Below are 24,672 nucleotides of genomic sequence, written 5' to 3'. Positions count from 1 at the left end.
CGCAAGATGATCAAATGTTGATCTTGCCTATTAGCTTACGTAATGCGGCCCACGCGGTTACAATCCTTGCTACTACGATAATCCCGCTATGACCCATCAATGATTCTCACGCTATCCGTTCATCCATCTATACATTAAATACTCGTGACGTGACATAATCTGCATTTCGCATCAATCCAGCAGGAAAAACGTGTGACAATGTGCTAGCATTATTCCCTGATCATCATCATAGCGATCAGGTTCGTCCTTGAGATGCAAATAGTTATGCATTTATACCGTAGGTGCTGCTTTTGCTTTAACATCTTCCACTAGCATTTATTCGAAGCGAAGCATCGCTTTTAACCCTCTTTCGTACGCACAATTGCAATCTATTTGGTCACAATTGCATCTTAACGGACCTTCACCTTGTCAGGGGGAGGCGTATGCCTGTCACAGCAGATCTTCGCTAATAGGTGGCGTACGCCATTCATTACCGTGGCAGCCAGCGTGGTGAGAATTCCGTTTCGAGTTCACAGCTCGCTGCAATGCAAAGCAGCGATTCAACCGGGCTTGAATGCACTACACTGTCCGGGAATGGACCAGCGAAGGCGATCGGATCGAAATGCGGCAGGCGCGCGCGCATGCGAAAAGCAGTGGAACTGAACCGAATCCGGCGAATCAATTCCACATCCATTGTTCGATTTTGAATCGTGACTCTAATAAATTGAATAATCCATTCGGACGGTGGTGCTAAGTAAACAATAAAAGCGAGGGTCTAAGTCAGCTGTGTTTGGATATTTGCATAACATATCCAGCTGCTTCTTTCTTGGATCGGTTTAGCATCTGCCTTTGATGATGATTTGCGTCTAGTTATCTCATCGCTAGGTGACGGGCCGGAATAGACAGTCCGTTGATTGAAAGATGTGATAATTGTGGCCACTATCCAGTATTTTCAAAGCGATTTGGTTTGTATTGAAATGACTGTTGTGATGGTATGCTTGCACATTACCCCAATTCTAGTCACTCCAGTGAGCATGTCCGTATTTCTAATTTTTCTCAAAATACATTTTTTCTAAATAATTTCGCCCACAATCATAGTACCTAGTGAGTTACACAAATTTTAATGATTTTCACCTCTGCTCCAGCCTGCAGCTTTAACCAGATCACAACCTTGACATGTTTATAGTGAAAATGCCTATGTGCACTTATCACCATGAAAGCACCCTTGCTTTACAACCCGCAACACCGCAACGGTTCAGGCAGTATCCGGTTGATATCAATTCCGATCAATTTTTCAATCAATATATTTCCTCGGTGTGTGCTGCGATATGATGGCCGCCTATACCTACAATATGTGCATACCAAAAGGCACAGTGGTGGTGTTCAAACAAATTGCGCAATAGCAATGTAATTTTTTCTCTCTATTAATTAGACGAATGAAGATCGTTTCTTCAATAACCAACAATCGAATTAAACCAATTTTCACCCAACTGCAACGTCACGTTGATCACGGTGAAGACGATGGTACACTTTCTGTTTACTTATTTTCGCAGTTTGCCATTCGCTAGAAGTCGTCTTTTTCTTAATTTTTATACCTATATGTTAGTTATACGATTTAGCAGCATAATTACTGGTATCTGATCAAGGGCCCGACATTACAACGGCACCTTCAATCAAAAATCATCAAGCGAAGTTGATGAAGCAATAAATCTTTAAATTCAACTGGATCGAATTTGATTCAGTTGAAAATTTCTCTATTAGTCACAACGCTTCAAGTCGTATTTGAAAGGAATGGAATTCATCTTCATTCGTTTGTTGCGACAAAGTCGCGTTCTTATTTCGCTCATGACTTAACATACTTTTTTCCAGTATAGTTATCAACATATTTAATATAATACCCTTTAATAGATTTAGCATTAGATAACGTACTAATCTTCTGTTGTCAGACTAACTTTGTCGAGAAGTTATGTCACACATTATGGCAGCTCTTTGTTAGTTTCGGTCCGGATTTGTTTATTAGTTTGGTCCCTCTATCTCTATTGAGTGAGCGATTAGACCGGCCATAGTGCGCTACGTAGCGCTGAAAATTCATTATACAAATTATTTTCATTTTACCATCGCAAGAGAAATGGTGAAAGAGGAACGTGGAACCGTGTGACAATAAAACTTGCAGACAAAACCGCAATCAATACTGCTAATGTTAAGTTTATCGCGATCTGCTGCGGCGAACAGTGAAGATTTGGATCCAATCTGTTTTTACGACACGGTACAGATCATTTCGTAAGAAACCGTACGAATATTATGCAACTCGTTCCACGGGACGGAATATTATCGGGCTACGATTTGTTTTTGTGTTTAAAATAACTAGAGCAGAAAAGAGTTCCTAATTTACGGTGATGTATTCTGTATGCTGCTGCAGAAATTAGATTATAATTCCTTAAATTTTTTATGTTTGACAATTAAGAAAAATTTGAAATACTTGCTTCCGAAACAATTGCACTTCACCACGGCTGCTTTGTAGGCATATTACCGGTTGATTTCAAATTAGCAGGTACGCATTAACTTTACCCTGACTAACATAATTACAGGGTAATTGTACTCCACAGCAAAGTGTTACTCGTTTATCCCATTTACACCTCACTCAAAATTGATCACGCATCGCATTAATCTTATACAATATATGCGCAGCGAATGGTTTTTTTACGGTGTTTGATCGTACAAACTAAAGCATGATCGATCGATTCGTATACCGTCGTAAAAGAGAAACAGATTACTTTTCACCCCAGTAGTGCAAATAAATTGGAAAACTGACGGTGCACGCACGGTTTCCAATAATCTACTACAGTCATTAAGCATTTAACTTGTCTTTGACCTCTCCGAAAAATGGCTGTTGCATACCACAAAGTAGTGTTGAATTGCAGTTCTAGTAGTGTCTAATCAATAGTTAGTTTGTTGCTTTTCTCCTCCACCTCTAGCAGCTCGGAACCGAGGTGGCTTGTACTGTATCAAGAAGACCTTCTCTCCATTGAACTCGGTCTTGGGACACTCATCGCCAATACTTTGAGCATCTGGACACTTGCAAGTCGGCATCAGCACGTTGGGCTCCGCTATTTCTTGTGCCAGTGGGGTTTCGGCCACACAGGCGTTTGGCATCCTTGCGACGTGACCGGCCCACCGTAGTCTCTCGACTTTCGCCCAGAATCAGTAGTTTCGACTTCCAGCTTGAATGCGTCGTTGAATCACTTTACAAAGATCCCAAATATACAGGGTGTAGCTTAGTGCAGATATTTCAGGGGGTCATAGACGATCATATTTGACGAAAACAATTTTTTTTACGCATATGGCCAATTCTCAATCGTTACAGAGTTATTGAACATTTTTAGTTTTCGGTTCTGTTTGCCTTAAATTAGCTCTGGTACAAAAACTATGCTAGCTAGCTCAATTCTGTTACTTTCATTCGAAACCTGAGATTGAGTAACTTTTTAGAAGCAAAATGCTTTGAAATAAGTGTTTCTCAAGGCTTTTTATCGAATTTCTTCTAAAAATGTGGTATAAAATTGATTGCTTTTATTTGCCAATTTAAAGCTCTGGTACCGTTCTACAATTCGTTCATTGACCTAAAACGTATCTCTTTTAGTTTCGTTGTAATTTCATTTTAAACATATCGTGTTAGGTGTTGAATTAGAGTGTCTGAAAACTGCAAGAATTTTTACATCACGCATAACACACTAGATTACCGCGTGCGATGAACACAATCTGTCAAGTACGAAAAACAACAACAATGTTTTTCATAAATTGAGGGCTCGCCTCCACTTTTGCTTGCATTATCTTGCCAAACTCAAGCCGCTTAGGTTTATTCGCTGGCAGAGCAGCTCTTGAACGTGTAGTGTGGAAAGGATGCATTTTTACCCGGTTCAGCACGTTCCACATCTGCATGGTACCAAGGAACTGTGCCGCAATTTGCCTTGTGCTTAAAATCATTTTTAATCATTATGGAGAGCTCTGTTGGGAGTCATCCCTTTCCGGCAGTTCTAGTCTTCAGATGTTCGATTTCTCGCCGAATCTCTTCAAAATCATGAACTAGGACGTTATTATTGTTTGTGGATACCCCCAGGTTAACTTCCGTTCCGCCTCCTTCTATTATATCGCCATTATGACGCCAGGTTTTCCTCCGCCCCACATTTTTCCGGAATCGGTATGTATCCGTTGCGAGATTGCGTGTGTCTTTAACCCGAAATGCCGGAATAGTTGTTCTATCTCTGCATGATTTCTGTCCTCCTTTTAGCGTTTCATCCTCCTCAGTATCGTGGTCATGGTCAACATTACGTGCTCTTCGATATTTGACCAAATTCTCCTCCATGGCGCTTAGATAGTTTCTACAAGTTCTATTTTCCCCTACATAGTTTGTAGGCTTTCTTCTTGTGCAGCTTTATTATCGGCCCAGCTTGTGCAGCGGCTTTATTATCGGCCGAACCTAGCTTCTAGCTCCACAGAGGAAGGGTAGGGTCTTGGGTAGAGCTTCAGCCAGTAAGTGCGTGAATTCTCGGCTGCTTGCGAGTTGACTAATCCGAGTCGATATCCATATCCCATAGGGAGCGAATCAGATGATCTCCCGGTAGCTTTATTGATATCTTTGCAGGGCACTTTCTTTTCCCTGGCCCTGATCACCAGCTCTCAGAAAGCGGCAAAGTTGATATATCAGTGGCCGTTATCATCCGTGATCCGTGGGGGACAGGCTATGGGGGCCGATCACCGGTTTGATTTGTATTTCGAATATAGGCTTTAAGCCCTTTACCCATTCTTAAATCTATACTACAACATAGAATTACAAATAAATAAATTTCAACACGCACAAGATTACAATTGCCTTAAAATTAAAAGTACTAGATTTATCGTAATTGTCCTCTAAAGTAGGTATAAACTGAGTCTATGTCTTATTACATCCAAGCTCATGCCAATGGTTATAATATGTTGCAATTGCATTGAAGGCGTTTATGAATCGGGAAGTCGGTGGATCGGTGGATCGGAAGTGGATCAAAAATCCTACGTTGTCGGAGCGTGACTGCACTATCATTAAATATTAATCGACTGGTCAGAGGTTGGTTGTTTGTTCGTTCTGAGAGAATGTTCATGAAGAATATGATATCGGCTATCTTATGCCTCGAATGAACCGTATCAATATCCACCAGAGAACAGAGATCGTGGTAAGGCGGTAACTGTTCTCCGTTCCATCCGAGATTCCTGAGAGCGAATCTTACAAATCTCTTCTGAATCCCTTCGATACGGTGTATGTGCGTTATATGGTGCGGGCGCTAAATAACGCTAGCGTAATCGAGCTTGCTTCTGACGAGGCCTTTGTAGGTCGCTAGTACTGCATGAGGGTCATCGAGATCACGGCCAAATCTTCGGACAAGTGCGTAAAGTTTAAGACTCTCATTGATGACATTGTCAAGGTACCTATTGAAAGAGAGCGAGCGATCAAAAGTTACCCCCAGGTCACGGACAAATTCAACTCGCGGAACAACATTGCCTCGGTATGCGTAATCAAAGATCATAACAGAGCACTTATTCGTGTTTACTTTCAATCCACGGTTGTCGCAGTACGTTCTCACATGACTTAAGTCGAGCTGTAGTTTCGTGCAATCATCAATATATTTGATTGGAAACAATTTTCACATCATCTACTGCATAAATCAGCATGTGGCAATTTGTTCATCAGAACCACGAAGAGCAATGGTCCTAAGTGACTGCCTTGTGGTACTCCTGAGTGAACAGTAAATTAACGAGATTTGTAGCCACGAATTTTTACAAATTGTACTCTATACTTGAGATAAGATTTTAACCAGTTGTACAACGAACCACGAAGGCCGAATTCTTTAATAGCCTCCAAGATACTATTAATGTCGACTGCATCAGATGCTTTTCTCATATCTGTATATATGCAATCCACTTGAAATCCTTTTGAAATATGATCTGTAGCTGTAGAGCTGTATTCACAGAGGTTTGTAACAACTGATTTTTTCTTCAGGAATCCATGTTGCTTAGGAGTAATACGGTTAACTACATTGTCGTAAAGGCGACTGTAAACTAACGATTCGAAAAGCTTTGGAATAGCTGATTGGATAGCAACTCCATGATAATCGCTGCTCCGGTCATCGCTGTCCTGTCGACCTGGGCGTTCATATCCCCGAGAACGATCTTGATGTTCCGTGACGAATGGCTGTCGTACATCGCCTCCACGTGCGCATAGCACGCTTTCCTCTCGTCTTCTAGTCTACCTTCATGTAGGTTCTGGATGGTTTAGCTGAAAAAACGTCATTTTATCCTCAATATACATATCCTCTCATTGATCGCCAAGCTTCCCAGCTTGTTGGATGTACCACCGCTCTGATAAAATTGGACTTTGCCACCATGGGCTCTCCGAACCTTCTCGCCTTTTACATTGCCACTAGGTTCTAGTTGTTCACCCAGGAAATTGAGAATTTTTCATTTCGATTGCAATATGAAGACTTCGCCAGTACTGATTGCAAGCAAATTTGTAATCACTTTGCCGACTTCTTTCAATAGCGATGTAAATCGAGACAAAAGACTAATTTTCATATTTACCTGAATAAATAAATGCTATCTCGGTGATAAATATCTTAGCTAAAGAAAGAAACAACACTCAAAGAACAAAACGAATCTAGAGGACCAGGGCCAGATGGAATTCTATCTTTATTAATGAAGAACTTAGCTACTACATTCGTTAAGCCATTGCAATGCATTGTTTTGGCTTTTTAATTAAGAACTACCGTGGGATTGTAATGATCCCATGCATCCCAAAACTTTTTGAAGCTATTCTAAATAAGAAAATATTTGATCAGGCGAAAATTGGCATAACTTGCAATGAATACGGGGTTTACAAGGAAAGATCAACTACCAATCATTTAATAGAATTGGTTAACTCCACATTTGCTTCTACGGGCAGAGCAAATATCGTTGAAACTCTGAATACTGACTTTAGTAAAGCTTTTGATTGGGTTGGTATCCATATGCTATTATGCAAGTCAAGATTAAACGTTTAACATTCGACGTAAAAATTATAAAATGGCTTGAATATTGCTTGACAGACAAGCCGCAGATTGTCCGATTCAATGGACCTTTCCTTTCCTAACCCAGTTATGATAACATCCTGGGTTCCACAGGGTTCTCATTCAGGTCCTTTACATTTTATTTTATTTGTTAACCTCTCTAAGGTCTGCATCATTTTTAGCACCGAAAATTTGCTAAAATTGTCGAAACGTTTTTATCTTATAATTTATTTATTTATTAACTTTTTTATTGGGGTTTTCAACCAGTGGTTGGTTCGCCCCAAATCTTATTATATTTTTTCATCAAATTAGGGAATTTTCCGAAAATCTTTTCCATTTTCTTAATATCTACAAATCATGATTATATGTCACATGGTTCCGGAGTTATTCCGGTGTTCCTTAGGGGACCGCGATATGGCTTTTGATAATGTTGCCTTCAGAGGTCCTGCAGAGGCCAAATGGCCGCTTCCGTACGCCGGGTAATTTTCTTTTCTGATCCAAGCGCGGTACGGATTTCGAAGGAACTTGTCCATGGCCGTGTCCATGGCCCCTGAGAGACATCAAATGGTCGCTATTGTGTTAAGACATCGCTATTGTGTTAAGTGATGATGTTTTTTGATTTTTGATGATCAGTTACATCAAGGTATCAAATTTTGTTTTAAATTTGATCTAAAGCTTTGCTCAGGTAGTCCAGTAACTGACCTATACTCTAATAAACGGTTGCGAACGATCTGTCGATAAAGAAGGGTAATATCTAATAACGGTTATATCGAAAGCTTTGCTTAGCTAACTATGTAACAAAACATGCTTAAAAAGGCGTGTGCTAGAACTACATAGCTTGAAGCTAATGCCAGTTACAGATTGCCTTTGCGATAGATAGTTCAAACCATGGTTCAAAATGTATCGCAAATTTAATATTTTTTCAAGAACTATTTATTTATTCATGAATATCTATTTTGTCCGATGAGTCCGATTTGTAATGAGTAAAGATCTAAATTGAACATACGAAGCGCGCGAAAATTCAAAATTCGCGATACTTTTTTATCAAACCTCCTACTAATCTATATACAGTGGTATTCCGATTATATCTACACCTGGTTTAATCTACACCCGAATTTAGGTACCCCCGATTTTGTCTACCATTTAGACCCGGTTTTATCTACCTTTTCTTAAATTGTCATTTCGGCATGAAAATTTGGAAGATCTCATGAATTTATGCATAACAGGGAATATTTCTATGTATTTTATAGTTAACTATATGGCATCTGTGGTATGTAATTATACACAGAATGGGCATAATAATGCTGAAATCAAATACGTAACTTCCATTTATTTTGTAACGCATGTTTTCAACATTTCATAATCATCCTTTGTGATATTTTTCTATAACGTATACCGTAACGCTAACGGGCACACCCAGTCTCCGGTACAAACTATGGTTATCACCTTTCTTAATATTTTTTTTGAAACGATGATTCTACAATTGATGAAGGGACGGTAAGGGAAAGTAATGAAGAAGGATTTTTTCCGGGAATGAAGGGGAAGGGTGGAAAGGAAGGGGGGGGGGGGGGGTAATAGGTAGCTATGCTTAACAAGTTGTCGTTGTGACTCCTATCTTTTGTCCAATGCTGGAAGGTGCATGGGTCGAACCAAGCTGTAATCAGAGATTATAACCGGATTTTCACCTTTCACCTTTCTTTCCTTAAAAATTCTAATCTTTTGAACCATTGAACCAATTTTAATAGTTTTATTACAAAATAAAAGGAATGAGATTTTCAGAAAAAAAAAAACAATAAACTGACGTTCAAAGTTTTTTATGATTGCAAAAACATTTTTTGTACGAGCCTTAAAACTCTTAAAATCACTTAAAATATTTAAAATATTCGTTTTTGCCTCTCTACTATATAAATATATAGTATAAAGTGATTGCTATATCACTCGAAAACCCGGAAATGGAAAAAAGATTTTATTTTTTCATTATACTTTCAATGGCAAGCTAATTGTTTACATACGATATCGAAAACAGATATCTGACATTTTTAGTTTTTGAGATACTCTTTTTTAAGAAATAAAGATGCGAAAATGCAATGGACTCGCACGGCGTTTTATTTTAGCGACGCATTTCTTTGTCAAAAACCCCTTTAATACAAGAAAAAACAAAATCATCCAAAACGTCTCCATTGTATTCTCGATACTTTATGAAAACTTAGAATTTCTTTGATCTACACACCATGGAAACATAGAAAGTGAATGTTTTCAATATTTTTTGAAACAATGGTTGATATGAATAAAATAAGCCCTATGCGTAAAATTGCGTCAAAATAATACATAATTGAAGAAAATGATCAATATTAACAATATTTTTTGATCATTTAAATTTTGTGGAGCAATTTATTTTTCCCCAAATTTGTCTACTTTCCAACTATATCTACCAAAAATTTTCGGATGGGTAGATAAAATCGGAAAACCACTGTATATAAAAATGAAATGCATGGAGTCAGTCCCGGTGTATTGGTTAGCATTCACGCCTCTCACGCCGAGGACCCGGGTTCAAATCCCAACCCCGCAGAAGTCACGAATGACCTAAAAGTGTTAAAGTGACTATAATCTAACAAAAAAAATAATTAATGAAATGCTGTTCGTGTGTCGATGGATTTTGATAAAACTTGGCATACACATAGCGTATGATGTGAGGAATCTTGCTAGCATGGTCTGAGACTCCTCCCCCTCTTAAGGTAATTAAGGTAATTAATGGTAAATTAAGACCCCTCATTCCTCTAAGAGGGGGGCTTCCATACAAATAAAACAAAAAATTTCTCATAACTTGACTATTAATCAAGCAAATGGAACCAAAGTTGGCATGTGGGGGTTTCTAGATACAGGATTTCTTTCTATGGTTGTTTGAGACCCCTTCTCCCTCAAGAAGAGGGAGCTCCCATACAAATGAAACACAAATTTCTTCATAACTCGGGAACTAATCAAGCAAATGGAACCAAATTTGGCATGTGAAGGTTTTTGGAGGCAGAATTTTTTTTTATGGTGGATTGAGAACCCTCTTTCCTCTAAGAGGGGAGGTTCTCATACAAATAAAACACAAATTTCTTCATAACTCGACTATTAATCAAGGAAATGAATTTGGGGATTACTGAAGGCAGATTTTTTTTCTTTGGCGGATTGAGACCCCTCTTCCCTCTGGAAGGGAGGAGGGCTCTCATACAAATTAATCAAAAATTTTTGCTAAACTAACTACCTAGACTAGAACTACATACCTAGACCTACCACCACTAGATGATTCAGGGCAAGACGGCCGCAGGTCGCGAGTGTTGCCGTCCGTATTAAAATATAAGATAAATTTGGAACAAAATTGTTAAGAATAAAATAATATGATACTTATTTTAAAAACAACATTGAATATGGTTTTTGACCAGTTTTCAACTGATTTCAATCGAACTGCACTGACATTTTATTATGATTTTGCCAACATTACCATTTTAAGGGTTGGTAATAAAACCCAAATTGTTACGTTGGACGTGCTGCTCGAGCCACAAATGCTGATACGTCGGATTAGAAATTTGCGGTATGATTTAGGAATATCTTGGTTTGTCAAAAAGAAAGCTCTTCAGCATTATGCATCTACCCCAACCGCGCCGGGTTCTCTAGTTAAACTATAGAGTTACAATGCAGTCTATAATGTTAGGTGAATACATAAATTCAGTGATCTGCAGTCAAACTTTCTTGATTTTTCGTGGTAACTTTGTTTAGGTAGGTTGTCTTGCTAGCGCCACATTATCGAGTGTCGTGATGGGGATGCCAGCTTAGGTTTAGTGCCAAGACAACACGTTTTTCGATTCAATCGCACGCTCCGGATCAGACGCTGTCGCGAGCCACTCCTAACCTGTATTACAGCCGCTCACCAGGCTGAGGAAGCGTCAAGCCGTCAAGAGCCGCCCCTGACATGGTAACCGAGATTTGAGGCTGCCAAGGCTATTCCTCGGAGTAATACTTAGCATTCAGTATGAGTGCCTCCTTCCCTGTCCGTATACGATCTTGGTTTCCAACGGGTACCACGTGGGAGTAAGGATAGGATTTGCTGAATAATAGGCTGAGGATCGCTCTAGGGTCTATTTTATACCACCTAAATTAGTTGTGCTTTAAAACATTAATAACCCACAGATCCATTTCCCAAAAAATTGACTCATTTTTAAAAAAATCCGTTTGAATCCGAAAGTCTGGCAAAATACTGCACCACTATCAGTGTTTTTGGGTAGTCGAATATAGATACATATAAAACTATTTCTAACCATCCCGCAATATAGCTAATGAAATCAATGGTGCATATGAGCACCTGCAGAGAGCAATGCTGTCAAACTCAAAACGTGTACTGTATAGTAAAAAGTGCATATTTTGAGCCTAGCATGATTTATTTATTTACTGAGTTGTGTTTAAACAAGAAAAGGCACTAGGGTCGGTCGGACAAATAGACAATAATTTTTTTATTTATGCATTTTATACATTGGATTTTGGCTAATTTCTTTTACTATTATCCTTTCTCTTTTACCGTTCAAATATTATAAATTTCAAGCCTCATTATCACAATATGTATGCTTTTATTTTGCTATCACGGAATTAATTTTGGGTGTAGTGGCATACTTTAATCGAGTTTTGTGGGTGGTCTGTGATGATACGTATTATGAACGAGCGTCTACATACGTACATGTTGATGGCATACGAAAACAAAACAAAAACTGGCATATTTTTTTACTTATTTTTGCTTTTTATCTCACTACGTTCGAATACTCAATGCAATAATGTTTTTGTTATCACGCGGCCGCTGCCGGTGCTGCTACCGAGCGTCGGTTTTAAACGCTCTACGATCGCTCGAAGTCAATGCACTGAAATTGTGGACGCATTGTTTGGCATTATTAAGCCTGGGGTCGAACGGTGATAGCTTTTCTGAAAAAAAAAGAAAAAAGTCTAACTCATTTGCTTTTCTAGCGTTTCAGGTCACCGCCACGAGCGCGCGCCGCCTGCCCGGTAAACTACGCATCTTCGAATACCATAGGGGCCATCGCGTTGAGGTTCCCATATGTAATGTTGAACGAAATCAGCGTGCCTAACCCCGTTGCATCTGGGTCGTGGGTGGTAAGTAATGAGCTGAGATTTAAGAAAGATTGAACTTGTTTGTGCATCATCAACTATCGACAGGTTGCGAATGTGCGCCGTTTTTTCGTAATAATGCGATTGTTATTAAGTGATGTCATGAACTGCTAGCATTAGCAGGTTTGGTAACATGTGCAGATGGTGATAGTGAAATCTAATCCACAATTACGAGTATTTTTTGTTGAATTTAATGCTCGTGTACCATCGCATCGTGAGGAAAATTAATTAGCGGAGCGCATCACGTATATGATGAAACGTTTCGTTGTAAGTTTATGTTTATGATGATGTACACTAGCATTTCCGCAAAGATCGTACAAATAGGGATCCCACCGTTGCGGGCGCGATATGACTGATATCATAAACATAATAACAGCAAGCAATCTATTATGACCATCAGTTTTAATTTTCTTTTTTATCGCCTCGGAAAATCTGTATATCTAAACACTCGGAAAATTTTAGCTATGCTTTAGGGAAGAATTTCGTTGAATAAATACATGATAATAGGGTATGAAAGAACAAACGAGCCTGTTTGTAATGTATGCATGAGAGTGCTGTTAAATTAGGTTTAATGGCGGAAAATTTGGACACATTTATTTGATTTCGCGGTGTGAAAATTATGTATAGTTGCAAAATAGGTTGCTTATCCCATTTAACATGGTTATAGCATCTCACATAATACTCATATATTACCAATGACAATGTTGTTGGTTGGAGTAATGCAAGACAAAATTAATTTGAGTTTTTGTAAAGAAAACACCAAACAAGAAAAAGACGTCAGCAGAATTGTTTTACTTCCTTTTCTTGTTATAATTAACTTTTTATTAATTTTATCTGGTACTTCTAGATTTTACAGTAATGATAATCAGATTAGATCAAGATCAGTTCAAAATGTAACTATCTACCGATCTATTGTAATACATGTTGACTTTTCTTCTACAGTTACTTTCAAATCCAAATTCAAGGTCTAGACGTTCACCAGACGCTAGGTGCCGAAAGAATGAAAGATTCTAAACAATAATAGCTGTGCCGATTTTAAAAGAATTTTGATCTATGGTTACCGTTTGAGTCATAAAAAATTGGTACCAATTTATAAACATGGATATAAATTTGGCAACACAGAAATCAATCGAAGTAATCGAAATCGGTTTGGCTCGGCTGAACCATTTCATCCTTCGTATGAATGCGGGCTATCCAAGGATGCCAAAATCGATTAGTATAGACCTGGGACATCTTCAATGTGTACCTCAGAGTGTGGCTGCTGTTGTTGTCTCACGCGATCGGGGACTTCGAACTATCTGACAATTCACTTGAAAAACATCAGGAGAGTTGACTGTCATCGATTTCGTACCGTGATAAACTCACAAACGGTCCATTTTCCCTGATTCTCTCCTAGATTCACAAAAACACGCTCATATGCTAATGCGTAAAAATGTGTAACGATGGTGTTTGAGAAAAGTTTATCAATAAAATACGTGACTTTCAGTTGAACATTGTTGGAAAATACAATTACATCTATCTGATTTCCACGTAAATGCACGCATACTAATGCAAACTACGTGGAATTCACGTAAATAGTACGGGAAAAGTTGGATGGAAAATATTCACATAGATTTTCGACGTGAAAATTATTCTGAGTGTACACTATTAAGGTGACCATGAATTCACCTATTATGGTGATATGTTGTTTTTTGAATATGTCCAAAAACCATTTTTTCCTCAGAAAAATCGTAGAACACACTAAACTAGGCAATTTTGCTGAATATAGTAAGTATATATCTCTTACTAATTGCGAGATATAATGAATTGTTTAAAAAGGAGCGCTTAAAAACCATGTAACCGCCCGGACGGTAGACCAGATATCTCCGGGGTTTCCGGATTTGCCTAATAAAGCATGCACAGCTGGCATCGTTCCCGAACACGTGGGTCGATTACTGTCCCAGAACGTACAACCTACTCGGGATCTTGTTAGGTGTTGTCTGGTGATTGGCAGACTTGGCAGTGTTGGGAGTATTGGATGCTCCACATGAGTACATTAATGAATGGACTCAGTTTGTACTGCCAACTACTCTTTGGCAACGCGTTCTTCTTTCTCTGCAGCAAACTCAGCATCTTGCAGCGACTTGACAATGAATAACTCCACCTTTACAAGTTTCTCTTGCATTAGGGTCCCGGTGACGAAGGGCTGTTTTGACAGCTTACGGCCTAGATTCGACGGAAATCGTTGAACGAATGCTAAATAACGCAACAGTTGCTTCATTGCTGTTCAATGCAAAACTACCCACAGGAACAGGACGCATTTGACAGAATGATGCAGCGCATGATGCCGTTTCTCTTCTACGGCATGTTCGAATTTGGACTCAGTGATAGGCAATCCGCGCGAGAAGTTCTGGGTACTATTGCTGCAGCCACTTCCAGTGAGAGGTTTTACGCAGAGAGCCAGCGAGTGACTGATGAGTAGAATCGAGCCAAAAGTGGCATATTGGCTGCAACTGTGACTGTGACACGCCGGAGCAGAGAGAGATACCGGGATGCTAGAGTAGCCGAAAAGAGACTTCACCGTCATAAGCAATGCCAGCACTGGGATCGCGTTCTTGCGGAGGAAGAGAATTGCTTCGAGAGGCACGATACAGGCAGCTTCTTCAATACGATCAACTGAATCAGGAACCAGACCGGCCGATATGTGTCGGGACTCAGACGGTAATCTTCTCGCGAACGAACGTGAGCTGCTCGAGAGGTGGAAGCAGTATTATGACGAGTACCTTAACAGCGACGTAGCTGATCATGAAGGTGACGATATGGCAATAGATCTTGGAGCACGTGCAGAAGACGACAGAATATCAGCCCCCGACCTCCAGGAGGTAGCCGTAGCAGAAGAGATCGGTTGGCTGAAGAACGATAAAGCGGCTGGGGCTGATCAGTTACCCGCGAGCTGCTGAAATATGGTGGTGACGCACTAGCTAGAGCAGTGATGGCCAAACCGTGGCCCACGGGCCGCATGCGGCCCTTCATGATGATTCGTGCGGCCCGCGGACTGGTTTGAGGGATGGCGGACTTTGAATAATTTTTTTCCAGTTTTTTTTTGCTTTCCAGTTTAAATCTTGTGGTGATTCCTAAAAATCGGCTTTTGCTGCCGCTTATGTAACATTTTGTTATTCGCAGAAATGGCCAGAGGTCATTGCGGCCCGCGGACTCATGGGGCGATCTAATTTGGCCCGCACCACGCCTATGCCTGGGCACCACTGAGCTAGAGCGCTGCAAGATTTGGGAGGAGGAGCTACTACCGGAGGAGTGTTCGGAAGGCATCGTGTGCCCGATCTACAAAAAGGGTGACAATTACCGCGCAATTACACTGTTGAACGCCGCCTACAAGATACTCTCCCATCTTTTATGTTGTCGATTATCATCATTTGCAAAGGAGTTCGTGGGGCAATATCAAGCGGGATTCATGGGTGCTATGGCAGATTATGCACTACTACGGATTTCCGGATAAACTAACGCGGTTGGTCAAGGCGATGATGGATCGAGTAATGTGTGTTGTTCGAGTATCAGGGGCAGTCTCGAGTCCCTTTGAATCTCGAAGAGGGTTACGGCAAGGTGATGGGCTTTCATGTTTGCTGTTCAACATCGCTTTGGAGTGTGTGATAAGAAGAGCGGGGATAAACACGAGTGGCACGATATTCACAAAGTCCGTCCAGCTACTTGGTTTCGCTGACGACACTTGGTTACACGTACCTTTGAGAGGATGGCGGAAACGTACATCGGACTGAAAACTGAAGCCAAACGGATTCTTCCTCTTCAGCAGCATAGGGCCGGGGTGGCTCGTGCTGTTTCAAGCACTCGTCTCTATTCAACTCGGTCTTGAGCCACTCGTCGCCAATTTCCTAGTCGTCTCAGAAGTCGCAAATCGCTTTCGACCTGGTCGAGCCATCGTGCACGTTGGGCCCCCTGTTCCTGGTGCCGGTGGGGTTGTTGAAGACGACTATTGTCGTCGCACTGTCGTCCGTCATCCTTACGACGTGTCCGGCCCACCGTAGCCTGCTAACTTTCGCTAGATGTACGATGGGAGTCTCCCCAAGTAGTGCCTGTAGCTCGTGATTCATACGCCTCCGCCACTCTCCGCTTTCAGTTTGTACTCCGCCAAATATCGTCCGCAGCACTTTCCGCTCGAACACGGCAAGGGCGCGTATGCCATCCGTGAGCAGCGTCGCGGCTTCAGGTCCATAAAGAACTACCGGTCTAATAAGGGTTTTGTACATTGTTAGCTTCGTGCGGCGGCGTATGCTTCCTGATCGTAGCGTTTTACGAAGTGCAAAGTAGGCCCGATTTCCCGCTTGAATGCGCCGCTGGATCTCCTTACTAGTGTTGTTGTCCGCGGTCACCAGCGATCCCAAATACACGAACTCCCCTACCACTTCTAGTTCGTCGCCGTCAACGGTTACCGTCCGTGGGAGGCGCGCGTTTGTTTCCTTTGACCCTCTTCCTTTCATGTATTTCCTAGATTCCGCTTTTAGTCTGGCGTAGATTACCTCCGCCGTCGCAAAGTTCCTGGCAATGATATCGAAGTCATCTGCAAAACCTAGAAGTTGGCTACTCTTGGTAAAAATCGTGCCTCTCGTTTCGATGCCCGCTCGTCGGATCACCCCCTCAAGAGCGATGTTGAACAGCATGCAGGATAGACCGTCACCTTGTCTCAACCCTCGCCGCGTCTCGAAGAGACTCGAGAGTGTCCCTGAGATGCGTACGAAACCAGCGTAATACCATGATAGTTGCAGCAGTCTAGCCGATCAGCCGAGGAGGGCGGTTTTGACGTGCCCGGTATATGGTGGACAGCTTTGAGCGCACATGTACTGCTACTAGGTAATGGTCGAAATCAATATCCACACCCCGACGGAAGCGTACGTTCGTGATGTTAGAGAAAAATCGGTCCTCTATGAGAACGTGGTCAATTTGGTTCATTGTACGTTGATGATCTTGATGTCCCGTGACGAGCAGCTGTCGTACGTTGCCTCCAGTTTCGCGTAGAACGCTTCTTTCTCATAATCGGGTCTACCTTTGTGTGGGCAGTGCACGTTGATGATGCTATAATTGAAGAAACGGCCCTTTATCCTCAATACACACATTCTCTCGTTAATCGCCTTCCAATCTATCACGCGATCCTGCATTCCGCCCAGCACTACAAAGCCGTTCCCAGTTCGTTGGGTAAAACTGGGCCTTTCCGCCACGGATCTTCCATACCTTCTCTCCTTTGCGATAGATTTCCTGCAGAGCTACGAAGCCGAGTTTGCGGGGTTCAAGCTGTTCAATCAGCACCCGCTCGCAACCTGCGAAATTTAGCGATCTGCAGTTCCAAGTACCGAGTCTCGTCGGTCGTCGTCCTTGTTCCGTCGCCTAGGTCGATGCCGAATATTCCGCTCCGAATATGCTTGAATGTTGTTAGTTATAATTTAATTTAGGTGTATAGCCGTACTGGGGCAACACTACCGAGTCTCGCGATGGGACTGCCATCTTATAGTGCCGAGACTCACTATACCTCCTTCTCGGTTAGTATACGACTTTAGTTTCCGCCGGGGTTGGTTACCCGATATCCGCAAAGGTTGCTCGTATTCCGGCTGGTACCACGAGGAGGTCGGGATCGGAGTTGCTGGATAAGAGGCTAACGACTCTCTATATTCCGTATTATCCAGCCGCTTACCAACCAGCCGTTTACCAATCCGTCATTAATGTATCGAAAACAAAATACATGAAAGCAAAAAGGTTCTAGAAAAGTGAATGTTGACCTCCCTCCCCGGATTCATTTAGACGGTGGTGAAATCAAGGTGGTAGAAGAGTTCGTGTATCTGGGCTCACTGGTTACCGCAGACAACGAAACCAGCAGAGAAATAAAAAGACGGATTATGGCAGGAAATCGTGCCTGTGCCTACTTTGCACTCCGTAGGATGCCGTGATCGAACAAAATTCGCCACCGCACGAAGTTAACAATCTACAAAACGCTGATTAGTCCGGTTGTCCTTTACGGCCATGAGGCATGGACCATGCTCGTGGAGGACCAACGCGCCCTTAGTGTTTTCGAACGGAAGGTGTTGCGCACCATCTACGGCGCAGTGCAGATGGAAGACGGAACGTGGAGCAGGCAAACGAACCTTGACTTGCATCAGCTGCTCAGGGAACCACCTATCGCTCACACCGCAAAAATCGGTCGCCTGCGATGGACTGGGCACGTCGTGAGGATGTCGAACGACAGCCCGGTTAAAAAAGTTCTTAATAATGATCCGACTGGAACGAGACGGCGGGCGCGCAGAGAGCAAGATGGATCGATCAAGTGGAAGGCGACCTGCGGACCCTACGCAGACTAGGTGGCTGGCGAATTGGGGTCATGGACCGAGTGGAATGGAGACGACTGCTTTGTACAGCAGATGAAACTACGTCCTGGAGCTGATTAAGTAAGTAAGTAGGTGGTTGGGGGTTGTGGAGCATTCATTTTGTCCAATCCGCTGTGGTTCAAAAGATCATCGCTACCGGTGAGCCACAGGGCCTGGGAAGGAGTAGTGGGTTCGAGTCCGGCTGAAATGCTCCGATTACAGCTTGATTCAAAGCATGGATCCCCCAGTTTTGACAAAAGGTACACAACTTCTCAACCGTTTCATGACTCTTCCTTACTTAATTTTTCGCTCTTCGCCCCTTCACGCCTTGTTCCCATTCTGTTTGTAACTTTATCGACATCTTTGTTTCGTTACTTTCTTCTACCATCCCCTACGTTAATTGTAGAAAAACTACCGCTATAAAAATTCAAGTAAAACATGTACACTAAAGGTGCATGTTGACCCGAATTAGGGCAAAAAATTTCCTTCTATGTTCCCTTAACAACCAACTTAATTTTCAGCGTAATGAATGAAAAAAAAAACAATTATCACGTGCAGAATAAATTAAGGCCTACTTCAATGTTTAGGCAGATAAATTTAATGATGATGGCGCAATTTATTTTTTATATTTAAGTCGTGCACAATTGCACTATCGTGCTTTTTTCATCATATTAAACGACTTTAATTGATTTACAACAGCTTTGCATTGTTTTCTTTACTGTAAAGTCAAGAATAGCATAACTATACAGTTAACTGGAGCTAAAAGCAAAATAAAACGATTAACTTTTGCCACCGACGAAAACATGATCATGTTTGGAACCGAACTTTCTAGTTAAACCGCCGCTTCCGCCCGTTCATATAAACAGGCAGCAATTAAAGTGTTTTCCCTTTCTAAGTGCAGATTTTGTGTGCAATTTTCTAACCAGGTCGCTGAACTCCAATGGCAGCGCCGGTAGCAGGGTGAACCAGCAGTGCACTTTTGAAGACCTCTATTAGGTGTGACATGGATGATGGACTGAAGGTCTCATAGAGTCACAGGAAGCCGAAAAAGATTCATGGTCGTGCATCATCAAGCGGCGAGTGAGTGAGTGAGTGAGTGAGGTTTTGTTCCCGGTACCGGTGCCGGTGATGGTGGTCGAACATAAAACCTACCATGATGATTGATGGCCTTCGCTGAAAGGTGGCTTGCTGGCGCCCAGCTACCTGGCTGGTATCGGCCAGCAGCAGCAGAGGAAGTGCGCGAAAACATATTTGATCCTCCTTTTTTTTGATGCACAAATGACGCGCGAAATTTTCTTGCGTTCATTCACACGGCTTCTAGGGTGACTGTTTGGTTTTGTGGTTATGTCAGAACTTCAGGAGTTTGCTAAGAATGGAAGTTTAACATTTTTTTAAATGTTAAAATCGAAGTAAAGTTTATTAAACCCAATCGTGTGAACGAAAAAATTTGCCAATCAAGTTCCGAAAATGAACGAATCGAACCGGTAGCCTCGAGGGGCGTATCTATGAGCCGCCAAAACAAATCATGGCGAGCGCGCGGTTATTAAAATCGAGAGTGAATTAGACATTATCATCATCGTCGATGCAGCTTTCGCTCTCAGTTGATCTAATCGGGAAAGTGTTAAGGTAATTTTAAATAATAGGCGCGCTTTTTGATATGCTAAAAAGGTTGAAGAGGAAAGAGCACGCGCGCTGCCTTCAGTAACGGCCGCCGGAGCGGGGGGCGGCGAATGAAAAAAAAAACAGCGCGAGATTATGTGAGCGCTCTGCGCGGCTCTGGGAAATGGCTTTTCTTCGGCTAGACCTGCCTGAGGCCTGAAGAAATGGAACAATTTGTGCAGCGCCAGCAGCCGGCGCAGTTGGTAGTTCGGCTTTGGCAGCGATCACGTTGCGGTGTTGATCTTTTGTTTGCTCTCCGGTCTCTGGCTCGGCTGGTTGTTGATTCGAGTGGGCTCCGAAGTTTTTCGATCCACCAAAAGTCTATATAAATCTGTACGAAAGGCTAGCAGAAGACTATAGTTTTTTGTTGGAGTCCGTCTAGGCAAGATCAAAGTTCAATCGCTGACAGAGAAACAGTCTCGCAGGGGAAAGGATAGCAGGTCCTTCTAAGAACGTTAGAGTGAAACTATGTTGGCAGTTTAGTGTGCTTTAAAGCGCGTGGACCGTCATCGGCTGTTGGATTTAAAATCGACAATACCCTTATGTAAGGATTGAGAAGATATTTTAAATGTGTCGTGTTTGTGTGTGAGTGTGGTGTGTGGTTTGTGAAATATTGGAACTGAAAATTGCATTAAAAGTTTTGTTTTTTTGTTTCGCTCTCAGGTTGAAACGATATGTAAGATGAGTGATAAACGCCAGTTTCCACGATGTTTCGCAGTAGCTATCGTGATCCTGCAGTTAGTATTAGGTCAAACCAACAGTGCCAAAGTAGACAAGGTGGTTGTAGTGATGCCCAAAGGTCCCAGGACGCTGCAGATGCTTGGGTCTATTAGTCCGCAGTTGCTGCATACAATCAGTGATGTGCTGAAACCGGTACCATCTAACGTAGTTCAAATACCAGTTCCTTACTATCCCGATGGACACAGATATCATAAGAATAACAAGTATAAAAACGGTGGTTTTTCAAAACAATTGCACCACGCGTATTTTAAGAACCCATTCAAGGCTAAACCGGTTGTCCATTTCGATATAAAACATACCCAACCTGGGCCTTACGATACCCCGTTCACACCAGTGCTAAAACCTAGTCCAGTAAGTCCATTGCACGTGGAGAAGGCCCCGGAGATCAAGTTCACGCCGATCAATCTGCTTCCACCCGAGCCGCCCTCATTTGACACCGTACGAAATTACGTTCAGATGCTCAAGCAAAAGCAAAAGGCATTCTTCGACAATCAAGGATACGAGTATGGACTATCGGTTGTACCTCCGCCGACTAAATATTCCGACTATCTGAAGAAGAAAAAATATCCTCATAAATATAGTAAGCCCAGCTACGAATATTTATTTAACTCGCACCCGAACGAACTGTCCCACGTCGGTCACGGAAATCAGGTCAATCAGGTCGAGGAGAACGTGTACTACACCGAGTCGGACGACAACTTACACTATCACAGTCAGGGTAACCACGCGGAAGGGCACGAATACGTAATACCGCCGGATAATGAATTTCATACGGCAATTCCACTCGTAGGATTTGTTGACTCGGAAGATGCACACTTCGAGCAGAAAGGAGAAGATTTGGTACTTAAAACAAAGCACCCGCATGCTGCGGTTATCACTCCAGAGGAGTTGGAATACTTCACCCATCACTACCCGAATGAGCACGTATTTTCGGAAAAACCGGACCAAAAATCGAAGAATAACATCGAAAGTGAAGATCCTGGTAACGCAGTTCATCGGAGAGAAAAGCGGTATAAAAATGAACGGACTGGCCGAGCGAGCGGGAATCAGGATGAAGAGGCTGACTTCTATGATTCCGACGAGTCGAAGAAATCTTTGGGGGATGACGATTTTTACGACATTGAGGAAGTGAAGGCACACGCAAATTTTGAACCGAGAAAAACCTATACTCAAGTGCGTCACGAGAATACCAACCGAAAGGAAAACAATGAGTCAGGGCCGGGGCCACGAGTGCGCGAAAAAGTCACAGTGTCCAAAACAAACATCGTCTACAGTGAGAAGGGACGGGAAGACGACAGATTCGATCACGCGGAGGAGGAATCTTCCGGTGCTTTCAGTTCCAAATCAAAAACACCGAAAAAATATCGCAGCAAGCGGGATGTTTCTGAACAGATAGCAACAACTGAGGCGCCCGTAGAAACGCGTGCTGTTGAAGGACAACAATCGGAGGATTTTTTTGACGAACCGAGCAGTCAGGAAAACGAAATTGAATATGAGCTACGGCCGGAACAGGACGATGGAGAAAATCAAAACGACACGGACGCGATTCTGCTTCCTTACGCGCAAGCGCTGGTGCTCCAAAACGGAACGGATATGATTTTACTTCCCCTGCCGGAGGCACTGGTCGACCCGAGGGAACTACAAGGTGAAGAACTGCTAAATTTTCTCGATGAAGCTATTCAAAACTCAACCAAATTTTTACCAAAGGAAAAGAAAAAGAAACGCATTGAGGTGAGTCCAGATATTAAGAAGCTGCACGGAGAGGAATTGATTCAATTTTTAGATGACGCTATCAAAACGTCCAATCAATACCTTATAAGTGAAAGATCCGATACCGGTTCCGGAGATGCGATCGAGCTGATCAAAGGTCCTCGTTTGGGGGAGGAACAGGCAACGGCGAAGACGCAACGACGAGTCGATCATGTAATCGAATTCGGTGCGGATTCACCCCGGGCTGAGCAGGTTCGAGGAGATTTTCTGCAGCACAACGGAAATCATCGGTTGCCGGATGTGCCACAGTACGAGACGGTGAGATTTATAAGGCCGTTCAGTACACTGTTGAAGCTTCAAGAAGCAGCTGCACCCGATGATGATTATGAGATTGAAATTGAGCCGCAAAATCCGAAAGATTTGCACGGACAAGATTTAATTCAATACCTAGAGGAGGCAATCGATAATACCACACACTTGATCCCGGCAAGCTACGATAGTCAAAGCTATACTACACCGTATATGGATCGTGCTTTCCATTACGTCGACGTGGATACGGCGTTGAAGATTGCTGATAATGTTACAAGTCAGATTTCCGAGTATTTAAACAAAAGAAAAAAACTGAATGAAATCGACTCACAGCCAGCAGAGGAACATCTGGCTATCAGCGATGGAGGATTCGTACCCGTTCGACGGTCGGATGTGGTTAAACTCAATCCTCATTTTAAGCCAGATTTTGTGGGGATTCCGAAGGACGCCTACAAGGACTCTCAGCAAAAACAACTAAACCCTGCAGTTGTTGTGTATAACGACGTTATCAGACATATCAAAAATCATCTGTCGTCAAGTAAAGCATCAAAGACAAATGATCGTAACATGATAATGATCGCTGTTCCCAGGAGCTTGGAAAGCAAAAACAGTCAGGAGGCCCAACGAAGAGGGGACTATGGGCTAGAGAGTATTCGAAGTTCTACGATGTTTTCACTTCCGATCTTCGATATCACCAAATTCTATCCATCTTCAAGTTTGGCCTACGAAAGCTTCGACGACGACGACGATGATGATGAAGGGAAGGAATACAAAGTACCTAATAAAATGAAAATCATAATAGAGAAAGAAGCTGAGAGGGCCGTAGAAAAGGCCACAAAGTACAGCAGTAAAGGTCCAACCACACCGAGCACCAAAGCGTACATTCGAGATGACATCGAAGACGCCTTCAAAGACGTTCCTTACACGATACCGCCGCCCAATCAGATCATTCCCATCAAACCGTACTCGGTTAAGGAGAAGCTTCGCGATGCACCGCAGCCGACGTTTAAAAAACCTGGTCCGCCATACGCGGCCCTGCCGCTGCCACCGGTCAGCACCAGCACTAAGGTGGCGTCACTCAACACGGTGTCAAAACATCGGAAAGCCAACCACAACCACGGTTCGCCCCCGCATCCTCCAGCGAAGCGGAAAAGACCATCAAAACATCGTTCCCACAGTGTAAAGCGGATAGTGCCCATAGTGCGGAAAAGGGTGCGCATCGTTAAGCACTGAGCGAGCCGGAGACCCCAGTAGCAGTGGTGGCAGGGTCCCAATATAGTAAAACAAAAACTAATTTTTACGTGTTACTTCATTTGACTAGAGACCCACTCGTTAGTTCCCGTTTATTAATTTCTCTCAAATTGAGCAGACGCTACATGGGAACAGACGCGTTTCCTCCGGAAGAAGAAGCTCGGTTGCACTTGCAATACGCAGAAACACTTAACCCCGTTACCCAGTGTGCTGCAGGCAAAACTTCCCCTTAATATTATTAGCAAACGAAAGGAAACAAAAACTCCACGCATAGCAAAGCTAGATGTGTAAGCTTATTATATACTATTTATTTTTCCCAAACGACTTCAGCCCATCACAAAACAAGTAGTTACCGAAGCAGCTAAACTAACCTGATCCGCATACGATTGAGTTGAATAGAGAGAGCGCAAAAAAAAACTCCCGAACGAAATGAA

The 24,672-nt window shown here is 42.4% G+C and overlaps 1 protein-coding gene across 1 annotated transcript in view; it reads left to right on the top strand.

Annotated features, from left to right (window-relative positions):
• Positions 1–24,220, top strand: part of LOC128736621 (uncharacterized) — a 42,981-nt gene extending 18,761 nt beyond the window's left edge. The window contains exons 3-4 of the mRNA XM_053831108.1: positions 12,045–12,191; positions 20,891–24,220. Coding sequence (XP_053687083.1) covers positions 12,045–12,191; positions 20,891–24,220 — 3,477 coding nt within the window. The remainder of the gene's footprint in view (positions 1–12,044; positions 12,192–20,890) is intronic.
• The last annotated feature ends 452 nt before the right edge of the window (positions 24,221–24,672 follow it).

Source organism: Sabethes cyaneus, chromosome 2 (assembly GCF_943734655.1).
Source record: "Sabethes cyaneus chromosome 2, idSabCyanKW18_F2, whole genome shotgun sequence".
Classification (NCBI taxonomy): domain Eukaryota; kingdom Metazoa; phylum Arthropoda; class Insecta; order Diptera; family Culicidae; genus Sabethes; species Sabethes cyaneus.
This window is presented reverse-complemented; position numbering and strand designations above follow the sequence as displayed.